We start from the raw sequence: 12,494 nt of genomic DNA on the forward strand, positions 1-12,494 counted from the left end.
ATATTTGTAAATTATTTACCGGGTTGCCTTTCACGTAGTAGGCAGCCCATAAATGCCTTATGTTTCTCAGTTCCCAAAGCACCTTGTCTATATTTTTCATCTTTGCATTTGAGATCTCCACAGTTAAGTAATGAAAGTTCCTTGCTTTCCACGCCTCCAAAGAAGAAAGACTACTTCCAGGCATGTTTTTTTCATAGATTGTAAAATATTGAATGTTAGAAAAAATGGTATTTACTAGAAGTGCTCTAAGGATCACCAAAGCTGTTGCTGGGAATTGTGGCCACAGAAGGCTTCATCCATTTCAATAAGGCGGTACTTAGAATATTTTGACTTCTATAAATTTTTAAGGAGCAGCATTTAGGGAATGTGTCACGGATGAATGAGCTACTGATTAGCTACCATCTTACTTGGGGCCATCCATCCAGTTGAGCTTTACTTCTTTCTTTAGTTTCCCTAGCTAATGTTACATGGTTGCAGATGGCAAGCCGTAATGATTTGCGGGAAATAAAGCCATTACACTTCTTTTGCCCCTCTCATGTAATGGAGACAGAGCATTACTGACTTGAGATTTTTCTGTCTGTAAACTTCAAGAGGACAGGGTGTGGAATGTATTTATCAGACGAGAATGCTTTTTTTCCTCTTAATAAGTGTTTTGTTGTAGAAGTCAATAATAAGCATTTGCTTATGTCACAGAGGTTAAAAGTTTGAAAGTTAAATGTTCTAAGACAAATGTAATATTCTACTATGAAATGGTTATACAGCAGTACCAAACCACTATTAATGGTTCAGAAAACTGCCATTAAAATTCTACTTCTCTAATAAATCTTCTCTGTAATGCCAGTCTGTATCTAAAATTTTATTAAACACCTACTGAATACTAAAGGAAAGCTAAAAGAAAGTGTTTCTTCTCAAGAGATCACAGACTAATGAGGGAGACGGGGCAAACAGATTTGTAAACCATGCTACAAACTAGATAAGGGAAAAAATCATTGATGCAGGGAAGACACTAGAATTAAGAGATTGGAAAAAGCTTTTTTAGAAAGTAGAATTTTAGCTGGGACTTGAGGGAAGCCAGAAAGAGGCAAAGATGAGAAGGAAGAACATTCCAGGATGGGGGCAGCTTGTGAAAATACATGGAGTTCAGACAGAAAGTAACATGTTCAAGGAACAACAAGGAGGCCAGTATTGGCAAGGCCACACCGCTAGGTAATTATTAAGTGTCTGAGACCTAATTTGAACCCAGGTACTCCTGACTCCAGGGCCAGTGCTTTATCCACTGCGCCACCTAGCCACCCCTGACCACATATATTCTTACTTGCCCAAATCCTTTAGTGCCTTCACTTCTCCAGACTCTAGCCAGACAGTGAATGTAGCATCCATTACCTTTCCCATTTATTTCATATTATTCTTCCTTTTTACCCTTATCTTCCCCACCCAACCCCCATTTGCTCCACTTTCCATATAATCCATACCATTCCTTGTGTTTTTCCTTCTGTCTACACCTTTTATATAAACTGCCTACCCCTTTTGAAATCCTGCTTGTTCTTCAAGATACAGATGAAATTTGACATTCCATGAAACATTTGGTGATTTCCTCACCTCTCCCACAGCCTGTCATGCCATCAAAGTGAGAACTGATCTTTCCCCTTTTAAAACTCCCATAGGGCTTTGTCACTCTTTGATTTAATGTCTCCTCTTCTGCAGTGCAATTAATATACAATGTATAGCTAGAGAGATATTTAATGGATAGAAAACTGGTCCCAAAGAGAAATGGACCCAGGATTCAAATTTTGTTTCAGATGCATAGAAAATGACCCTATCCAAGTCATGTAACTACCCAGTATTTTCATTAGGTTTCACACTGAGTTGCAGAAAAAAGGCTGACTTCCCTTGATAAGGAGAGATTTCTCACCCAGGAGTTCCCTACACTCATGAAGTCACCAATCTAGTCCTCCCTGCCCTCAAGGACCTCACATTCTATTGGGAGCTGAAAAGCTGGGGGTGAAAGGAAACCCCTCAGTACTGGAATGGTGTTGAAGGAGGAACAGGAGGATAATGAAGGCTGCCCTTAACCCCTCCACAAAGTTGAGGCTCCCAGAAAGATCTCCCCAGTGGGAAGTGAGGAGATGCCTCAGGAAGTGGGGGGGGGGATCCAGCTTGAGAGAAGGCTGAAAGGGTGATTGAATAAGGGGAGTTTTAGGATGAAAAAACATGGTTTCGGAAGTCTGGGAGCCAGGAACTGGACCTGAGGGTCCAGTGAAATGAGTCACTTGAGTGAGTGAAAAAGTGATTTGTCCAACTCTCACTTGGAAGCATGGCAGGAGAAAGTGACTGCAGATCTTGCTTGACTGTTACAGAACGGGTCATTCAGATGGATGATCAGAATTTGACTTCAGACTTGTGCTTGCTTACACATATCCAAGTGAAGATGGAAAGCTTAATACTTGTATCTGATTACAATAAAATAAGCATAAATTTTTGATGCATGTGTAATTTCTTTTAGGGAGTGACTGGCGCTTTGACTGTTTTGATGAAGGATGCAATTAAGCCAACTCTGATGCAGACCTTAGAGGTGGGTTTTTTAGTTACCAATTTCACGTATTTCTTTTTTTTTTAAGATATTTCTTCAAGGCAACGGGGTTAAGTGGCTTGCCCAAGGCCACACGGCTAGGTAATTATTAAGTGTCTGAGGTCGGATTTGAACCCAGGTACTCCTGACTCCAAGGCCGGTGCTCTATTCATTGTGCCACCTAGCCGCCCCAATTTCACATATTTCTTTACAATTTTCTTTATTCTCCTCCTCCCCCAGTCCCCCCCCCCCAAAACCATGAGTTGATCTTATAGCTACAGTTGTAATTTTTCCCCATAAACAACCATTGCCAAGATACAACATTCAGTCGCTTTCTGAGCCAAAGAAATGTAATCTGTCTCAGTCAGCCACATTTGGCAGTGTTTCAGCTGATAATGGGCTATTGACAAAAGTAAAAAAAAAATCAGGTTTAAATTTGTATTCCAAGTGTGACTAAAAGAATCAGCCCATTTGCTTGAGTACCAAATTTAACTTTCAACCTACCATAACTTGAAGGTCTTGTTTTCCTAATTAAACTACTAAATAACTAGGTTACTGTTGTGGAATGATACAATTTCCACTCAGCTTCACTTTTATGATTGTTTCTTTTTCTGAAGTGAATGAACCTTTGAAATTGTCCTACCTGAACCTAATCCTATAGTTTTTTTCTTTTATCTGATTTACTGTGTATTTTTAAATTATTATTTAGTTTTTGAGTTACCATATGATTTTTATGGAAATCTTAATTAAATGGAGGTGTTTAGCCATCTGCACTTGATTTTGAGTAGCCCTGAGATGTGAGTATGTATATATGTGTGTATAAACACAAAGATATCATGGAACCATTATGACTATACAGATATATATATATTTTAAGATCCAGATTTATATAGAACCATTATGATAAGCAATATGAGATTAGACTAATGATTAGACAGCTAACTTCAGAGTAAGAACTATTTGGATTTAAGTCCTCTGACACATGACATCTTCACAAGCTTCTCAGTTCTCTTAAGATTAAAATTACAGGGGTGGCTAGGTGGTGCAGTGGATAGAGCACCGGCCCTGGAGTCAGGAGTCCCTGAGTTCAAATGTGGCCTCAGACACTTGATAATTACCTAGCTTTGTGGCCTTGGGCAAGCTACTTAACCCTTTGCCTTTCAAAAACTCTTAAGATTAAAATTACAAAGCAATTGCCAATCAAGACTTGGAGCTATAGAGGGAATTCCCTATAATATTGAAATCATTGTTTTTTTGAGAGAAAGCATACTATAACATTTCATTAATAATATGTAAGTATTTATCAAACAACTAAGTAATAAAACCTTTCATAGACCAGATCAGTCTTTGTTAGATAGCAATTCCCTGCAGCACATGGACAACTACCTCGAAAGGTGACCGTTATTCTATTCTTTAATCAGTTTTCTTTCTGTCCATTGATAATAAGATTAGAGGATAATAATAATTAAATAATGTTTTCATTATATCCTTCCTCATAATCATGTTAAGACCAGGATCAAAAGCCTGGCATTTTGCATCTTCATTTGGACAAATTAAATGCAAGATGTGCTGTATATGTTGGGGAGACAGGCATCACAGAAGCATTTCAGGAAGATTCAAAACAAAATGTGTGTGAGGTACAGTAGCTTAGTTTTCTCTCTCCTTTGCCACCCAATCAGTTTTTCTTAATGTTGTAGCTTCAGAAAGCTGATTTAATTCATGATTTCAGTTAATTAGCTATTTAATGATACAAAGTACCCATCCTATTCAGGAAGTTAGTAGAGTTGCAGGTAGAACAATCTTGATTGTTCTTAATAAGGTCAGGGACATTTTGCTTTCGAAGCACAAGATATTCTGAAATATTTTGATAAGAAAGTGGACTATTCAAACAAGATTAGTTTCATCTGAAATATTTTAAGGATGGATGACTTCTACAATTCTACTAATAAATATCAGTTATCCTCATTAATACATTGCATTTTCAGTCTAAAAGAAAGAATAATCTAAAAATAATTTTACTCTGGGAATATATTTTTGTATGATTTTGAATGTGAGGGCATGTTAGTTGTGACCTACAGTTCTGTGGGACAATGCAAAGTGCATGATTAAATATTAAGATGCTTCTATAGCTATTGCCAGGAGGGCTGCAGATCTATAGCTGGAAGAGAACTTATAGACTTCCTAGTATGTCTTCCTCATTTATCAAATAAATAAACCCATGCAAAGAATGGTTAAAAATGACTTGTCTACAGTCTCACATCTGAAGAAGAATATTAGCCCAGATACTTAATTCCCAAAGTGCAGGGTCCACCATTTAGCTTTTGAGGTCTCATGAATTTACAATGAGTTTTCTACTAAAGAATACTGAGAATTAGCTGAACAAATGAAAGAAAGGAAAAGCAGAGCAACATACTAAAATCCAGAAATACAATTACAGAAAGCAAAGAGAGTCCCTTGAGGCACTTATTGAGGGAGTAATAGGCAGAGTAATCATTGTACATGTTTATGTTAGGGTTGACACAGCACTTTGAAGCAATCCTGGGAAATGTAGACTGAGAGAAACGTTCCCTGCCCTAGTGATTGACCCATATCTACTGAAGGGAGAGAACTTCACCCACGGACTCTTGACTGTAATTACAAAGCTGTTTGAACTTACTGCTGCTGCCTCTCTTTGAAGTGCCCTTTGCCTCAGTTTCTTCTATAAAGCAAGGGGATGGTTTTTATGGCTATTAACAGTAAGTTTTTGGACAAGGAGCAAGCAACTAGAGCACATTTGTCCAACCTGCAGCCCTCAGAGTCCATTCATCTTGCCCAAGTCAAATAATCCAAAAATGAAGGAACAGGTGAACCCATGTGCCAACCTTGTGACATCACAGATCAGCTTAACCCTTAAGTGACATGGATTGACTTTTTCATATAACTAACATTGTTACTCACAGACCATTGGAGTTTTTTTGGTTTGTTTCTTTTTTGTTTGTTTATTTGTTTGGTTTTTCATGAAAGCTATTTGTATCAGAATTTGAATCTTTAAAACATTATATGACTTATTAAATGTAGATGTGCTGGTATCGACAGAGCAGGCTCTGATCATAATAAAAATGACATGTTCTTAATTTTATATAAAAGTAAATGTTTTATAATACTCGTTATTATTACACTTTGCTACATTTTATTATTTATTACATTTTATATTATACTTCTTGGTAATATGGGTTACATTGTAGACATAAAGAACTACTAACTTCTCTATGTGGCCTTTGACAAGTTTTTCTTGGACGATGCAACCCAGAAGAGCTGTAAGATTGGATGTCCATGAACTTGATCATTGTTTACTTCTCTGGAGGTATCTCTGAAGTCTGTCATGTTGAATGTTCTGAGCTTTGTTCATCAGACCATGAGATTAGATTTTCCTTTAGGTATTTCCTCAACTCCCAAATGCCCATGAAAGAAGTTGTTTTCCATACAACATTAACTGAGCTAAGCACTGGGAATTAACTTGGTCATTGAATTTTCAGTAACTGTACAATCAACTTCTTATAAATTTATAATTGGATTGACTTTGGATAATTTAAGAAAATTGGAGTTCAAACAATGTTCTGTTTTGGGGGGAGCGTTAGAACATAGTCAATGGTATTAGTGCTAAATAATGAGAGGTAGAAAATCAAGGAATTCACTGTCTAAAGTACTTAGACAAGCCCTGGTATGGGAGCTGAAGAGGCCTTTATTCTGGTCTCTGTGGTCTCTTTGCTTTTTTTTTAAGGCAGTCATGCTAAATGACTTACCCAAGGTCACTCAGTTAATATCTGAGATTGGATTTGAATTCAGGTCCTCCTGATTTCAGCGCCAATACTCTATCTATTGTACCATTTAGCTGCCTTTCAGTTTACTATTCTTAACCTTATATCAGTCATATAAATTCCCCAGGTTCTTCACCTAATTCAACAGAGGACTAGATGGACTTTGAATGTTCCTTTTGAGTTGAATCAATCTTACAATTCTTATTACTTTGCTTCTCTTATGAGATGTACTTTTCCAGTAAACCAAAACAACAAAACAAACCTTTAGAAAAAAACAAAAAATGAGTAATATAGTGGGGGAAACAATTGTGAAAATCCTCAGCTGTCTTATAAAGATATTTAGAGCCAAAGGGAAATTTATCGTCCAAGCTCTTTATTTTGTAGAAGAGGAAATAAATCTAGAAACTCTATGATACATGCCCAGGGAGATTACATATATATATATATATATATATATATATATATATATATATATATATAGCCATGACAAAGAATTCCTGTCTACCAGTTCAGCATCCTCTGTTTTCTACTGTATTATAATACCTATATCAAAGTTATCTATTAGTCATTTTATTTAATGTGCTGTACATATTTTATTTAAAGTACTGCAGCTTCATGGATAGGCTGAGCTAACAATAAAAATGACTATTCTACCAAACTAAATTACCTGTTTAGTGCCCTACCAATCAAAATTCCAAAAAATTACTTTAATGTATTTGAAAAAGTTGTAAGTAAATTCATATGGAGAAATAAAAAGTCAAGAATTTCCAGAGATTCAATAAAAAAAAGTGCAAAAGAAGGTGGCTTAGCCCTACCAGATCTAAAATTATATTATAAAGCATTAGTCATCAAAACTGTCTGGTATTGGCTAAGAAATAGAGTGGTAGATCAGTGGACTAGATTAGGTGCAATAGCAGGAAATGATTATAGTAATCTGCTGTTTGATAAACCCAAAGGGTCCAGCTATTGGGATAAAAACTCTTTGATAAAAACTGCTTGAAAAATTGGAAGAAACTTCCATTAGACCAACACCTCACACCCTATACCAAGATAAGATTAAAATGGACACAGGATTTAGATATTAAAAACATTATTATAAGCAAACTTGAAGATCAAGGAGTAGTTTGCCTGTCAGATCTATGGAAAGGGAATCAGTTTATGACCAAGGAAGAGATGGAGAGCATCATTAAAAACAAACCAGATAATTTGATTACATTAAATTAAAAAACTTTTGCTATCTGCAATGGAGAATACCATCTGTATCCAGAGAAAGAATTGTGGAATTTGAACAAAGACCAAAGACTTACCTTCAATTTGGGGGGGGGGGGAGACCTGTTATCTTATTATATAATTTTGTGATCTCTTATACTTTATTTTTGTTCCTTAAGGATATGATTTCTCTCTCATCACATTCAACTGAGATCAATGTATACCATGGAAATAATGTAAAGTAATAGAATGCCTTTTGTGAGGGGTGGGGGAAGGGAAGGGAAGCAAGAATGGGGGGGAAATTGTAAAACTCAAAATCGATAAAATCTTTCTAAAAAAAATAATAAAGTACTGCAGTTAGGGGGCAGCTAGGTGGCACAGTGGATAGAGCACCAGCCCTGGAGTCAGGAGTACCTGAGTTCAAATGTGGCCTCAGACACTTAATAATTACCTAGCTATGTGACCTTGGGCAAATCACTTAATCCCATTGCCTTAAATTAAAAAAAAAATAAAGTGCTGCAGCTAGATGGCTCAATAAATAAAGTGTAGGACCTGGAATCTGGCCTCCCACACCTACCCTTGTGACTGTAGGCAAATCACCCTGTCTGCCTCAATTTCACCCTCTGTAAAATGAATTAGAGAAAGAAGTGGTAAACCACTACAGTGTCTTTCCTAAGAAACTTCCAAAAGGAGTCATGGAGAATCTGATGTGACTGAAAAATGACTGAATGGCAACAGCTTTGTATATAAAAAATGGCATAACTGACCTAGTGACCATGCCCTTCTAGAATTATTTTTCTGTCACTAGGAATTTGTACTCCTCTATCAATTCCCTGTCACGTAGTCCCTCTTTGTTTATGAGACAAATAGTGTGATGGGGTTAAGGGTTCAGTCTGTGACTGTAGAATTTCAAGGTAAAGTCAGCTCCCTTACTGAGAATGATTGAAACTTGACCAGTGAATTACCTTTTGTGGGCTAGAAACCTTTAAAATAGGAAAAACTGACAGATTATGGAAACTATATTGTTCTTTCGTTCCCAAAGATTTAAGATTTGTCTCCATAGGAATAGAATTTAAGGGGAGCAAAGATTACTATGTAGAAAAAGTTTAAGATAAATATTGAAGCTTTATTGCTACATCCCCCAAGGATATTGGGAGGGTGGGAAGTAAATACTGAGTTTAAGGGATGGTGATTCAGTGGTGCTGATAGTCTGTATCATTGTCATTCTCAGCAATGATTTTTCTTTTGTTTTTTTTTTCTTCTGTCTTTTGTTCTGTTGTTCCATCATTGAAACATGTTAAGCAAGGAGCCTGTCATGGTTCATGGGAATTTTCAATCTTTCCTACCCCCATGGCCCCTACCTCTTTCCTTGTTTTCCCACTGAGTTAATGAAAGAACAGCTTGTGTTTTCACAGATGGAGCCCATGGTTTCATGTGTTCAGGCCCCAAATAGTATTGGGTCAGCTTTGTCTAGGCTGGTGTTATATAATAAAAACCTGTCATCCATTTGAAGTCTAAGATTTGGTGTAGGTGAAATGTAAATGTAATTAGATTAAAGTGATGAGCCTAGAGGGACAATAAAGTTAAATTTGACCCTTTTGGAGAATTGCTTTCTTTTTCCCTTACTACAGATTAACAAAACATTTAATGAATTATGCTTTCTTTGCCTTTTAATATTTTAGTAGTTCACAAATTTCTAGCATTTGTAAGAATTAGAGAATGAAAGAAAGCTATAAAGAAAAAAAATAATCTTGGGATTTAAGCGAAATAATTTCTAAGTAGCAAATCCATATGAAGTAATTGACAGTAACCTAAGAGAATCTTTTGAACCACAGCTGCCCAAAACCTGCTTAAAAAATATTAGTTTCTGTAGGTGCTCTGATGGTTCCAGTTTCTTTTGTATTGACAGATTAATTTAGTCTTGAAAAAATTTTTTTTTTAACATCCAACTTTTAGGTCAATTAGGGCTCCTTGGATTTCCCCTTTCATATAGTTTAAGATCCATCCCGCTTAGTTAGTAGTGTCCAAAAATATATCTCAATACAGCAATTAATTAAACATTTAGAATGCATTTATTATGGTTGTTATGACTTCTCTCTGACTACTTCAAATAGTAGACCATGCCTGAACTATATAAATACAGTTATTTAATTTGCTCAAAATCAAAGTTTTACTTTAAACTGATTGTTATGTCCATTCCTACTCAGAGGGATTTGACCTAATAGATGTTTGCAAGCTAGTCATGTTAATTGGTGAAAGAAATAATAGCCCTATAAACATTCCTATTTCATGTTAAGTATTGCCAAAATAAATCATGGCAATGGAAAGAATGGCAAATTAAAAGTTAGACTTCCTGTCCTGACTCCTCGACTTAGCACCCATATAGAAGTTACCAGCAACAAGCTATTTTGCCCCTTGTGGCTTCATTTCCTCAACTGTATTTTAGGGTTCTAACTGGCTTACTTTTTGGTTCCTTGGAGCTCCTTATTTGTATTCTTATGATAAATGAATCAGCAAGAATTTATATGCTTACTGTGTGCTAAGTACATGATGAGTACTGGGGGGGAACAAAGCAAAAATTATCTTAACCATTATGAGAAAACTTGTTTACAAAATTAAATTATCGTATAATCTTTTCAGTGATGTCACAAAAAGCAGGATGCCATTTTCTCTGACCTAGGGCCTTGATGGCACTCTCATCTTGTAATGACACAATTGCTCTTGAAACAACTTAAGAATTTATTATGTTGTCCTTCATAGAGGCAATTAACCTTCAAATCAGGAAGACCTCAGTTCAAATTAGTCCTCAGACACTTATTAACCGTGTGACCCTAAGCAAGTTCTTTAAAATCTGTCTGCCTCAGTTTCCTCAACTGTTAAAATGAAGATGTAATGGTTCCAAAGTTGTGTTTAGGATGAAATAAGATATTACTTCTAAAGTTTCTTCCTAGGGACGGCTAGGTGGTACAGTGGATAGAGCACTGGCCCTGGAGTCAGAGGAGTACCTGAGTTCAAATCTGACCTCAGACAATTATTACCTAGCTGTGTGACTTTGGTGCAAGCCACTTAACCCCATTTGCCTTGCAAAAGCCTAAAAAAAAAAAACCACAAAAAGTTTAAAGTTTCTTCCTTCCTCTGCTTGGTATTTCTTAATACCTCAAAAGTGGGTGGGCCCCTGCTGTATTTATATAGTCTTCTAACTGTAACCTTTCTTATTTTTTTAAATTTTATTTATTTATTTGACTTTTCTATGCATGTTCCAAGGATGGTATGAAGAAGTCAGAGACCCTTTCTTGAGTTACCACTGAAATCGCTAGGATCCCATTTTCAGATTCTGTTTTCCAGTTGAATGTATTCAATATTTGCTATTGTTGGGACTAGACCTTTTTAAGGTCCCTTCTAACTCTAAATACATTTCAGAAGCTCCACCATTCTGTTTTTTCAAATATATTTTATTTTTTCTTCTAATTACATGCCAAAAACAAATTTTTTAACATCTTTTTTTAATTTCTCAAATGCTGTAGGGAACACCTGTGTTTGTTCATGCTGGTCCTTTTGCTAACATTGCTCATGGCAACTCTTCAGTATTGGCTGATAAAATTGCCCTGAAACTGGTTGGTGAAGAAGGTTTTGTGGGTAAGTCATTTCTTTTGCCCTACGTACATGTACTCCATTGTTGCAAGATATTTAAAAAAAATGAGGCTAGCTTTCCATTTATAGTAAAGAGGAGAATGTTAATCTTAATCATGAAAATCCTCCTTCCTATTAGAAACGTGTACTTTTTAATACTACTACTTTCCATTCACTATAGTTATTGAGAGTTCCAATTGAATGGGTCATAGAAACTTCATTATCACATAAAACTACATTAGCTTTCATATTCCCTAAGAGTGAATCAATAAGTATTGAAAGAGCTTGAAACTGAGTTAATTCTCCCTTTCCCTATGCCCTATATCCCTGTGATGATCCTAGTGGGACAAGGTAGAGATAGTATTAGCCATAGTAGCAGCAGCAGCTGCTAAACACACACACACACACACACACACACACACACACACACAAAATTAGGTTTACAATGGCAGCTAGGTAGCTCCGTTCATATAGAGAGATAAGGCTTCAGTCAGGAAGACTTATCTTCCTATGTTCAAATCTGGCCTCAGACAAGCTTGTGTGACCCTGGTTGCTTTAGTTTCCTCATCCTCATCCTTCTGCAGGAGGAAATGGCAAACCACTCTGAGGAGTCAGATAAGATAACAATAATTTAAGGTTTTCATTTCATTTTTCAAATACTATTTCATTTTATCAATGATTAAAATTTGAATCCTTACTTTATCAGTCTCCAACTTTATTACTACCTCATTGAAAATGTGAGTGTAACTCTTATTTATGAAATAGCAGCTTGAGTGAGGAATACATAAATAATATCCTTCTCTGGAAGAATGGCACCATAATTAAGCCAACCTGAGTTCCACCAAATCTACTCAATTTGAAACAAGATTAATTTTGATGTGAGTCCTTAGGGCATGATTCTCTCTGAATTGCCCCACAGAATTTACTTTGGACTCATTTCCCCATTATGAGAACTTCCAGGCTTATCTGCTTTGAGGTTAAATTTTCAGATCTAGTTATCTGCTCTAGATATGGTAGGATGGGTACTTTGACAGGAAAAACTGAAGATGATTCAACTTTCCCTCTATTTTCTTTCTACTTGGTCAAGGTGGAAACTCTTGATGCACTGTAAATGCATAGATCTAAGGTCTTCTATAGGATGTAAGTGCCAAAAGACTTCTATCCTGCTTTCATGGGTGGTATTTGGATTTCTGCTGAACTGATTTTTGATGTTGGAAGTAGTTCAGTCTAATCAGGGTCATGATGTCGCTGCAGTTTGGCACAGCATCTTGTGTCCTAGGAAAGCTAAT

General features: G+C 36.3%; 1 protein-coding gene across 1 annotated transcript in view; it reads left to right on the forward strand.

The window, feature by feature from the left end:
* MTHFD1L (methylenetetrahydrofolate dehydrogenase (NADP+ dependent) 1 like) overlaps window positions 1-12,494 on the forward strand; it is a 191,067-nt gene that overhangs the window by 87,193 nt on the left and 91,380 nt on the right. The window contains exons 19-20 of the mRNA XM_074187818.1: window positions 2,504-2,572; window positions 11,100-11,211. Of these exons, the coding sequence (XP_074043919.1) occupies window positions 2,504-2,572; window positions 11,100-11,211 (181 nt within the window). The remainder of the gene's footprint in view (window positions 1-2,503; window positions 2,573-11,099; window positions 11,212-12,494) is intronic.

Source organism: Macrotis lagotis, chromosome 5 (genome assembly GCF_037893015.1).
Source record: "Macrotis lagotis isolate mMagLag1 chromosome 5, bilby.v1.9.chrom.fasta, whole genome shotgun sequence".
Taxonomy (NCBI): domain Eukaryota; kingdom Metazoa; phylum Chordata; class Mammalia; order Peramelemorphia; family Peramelidae; genus Macrotis; species Macrotis lagotis.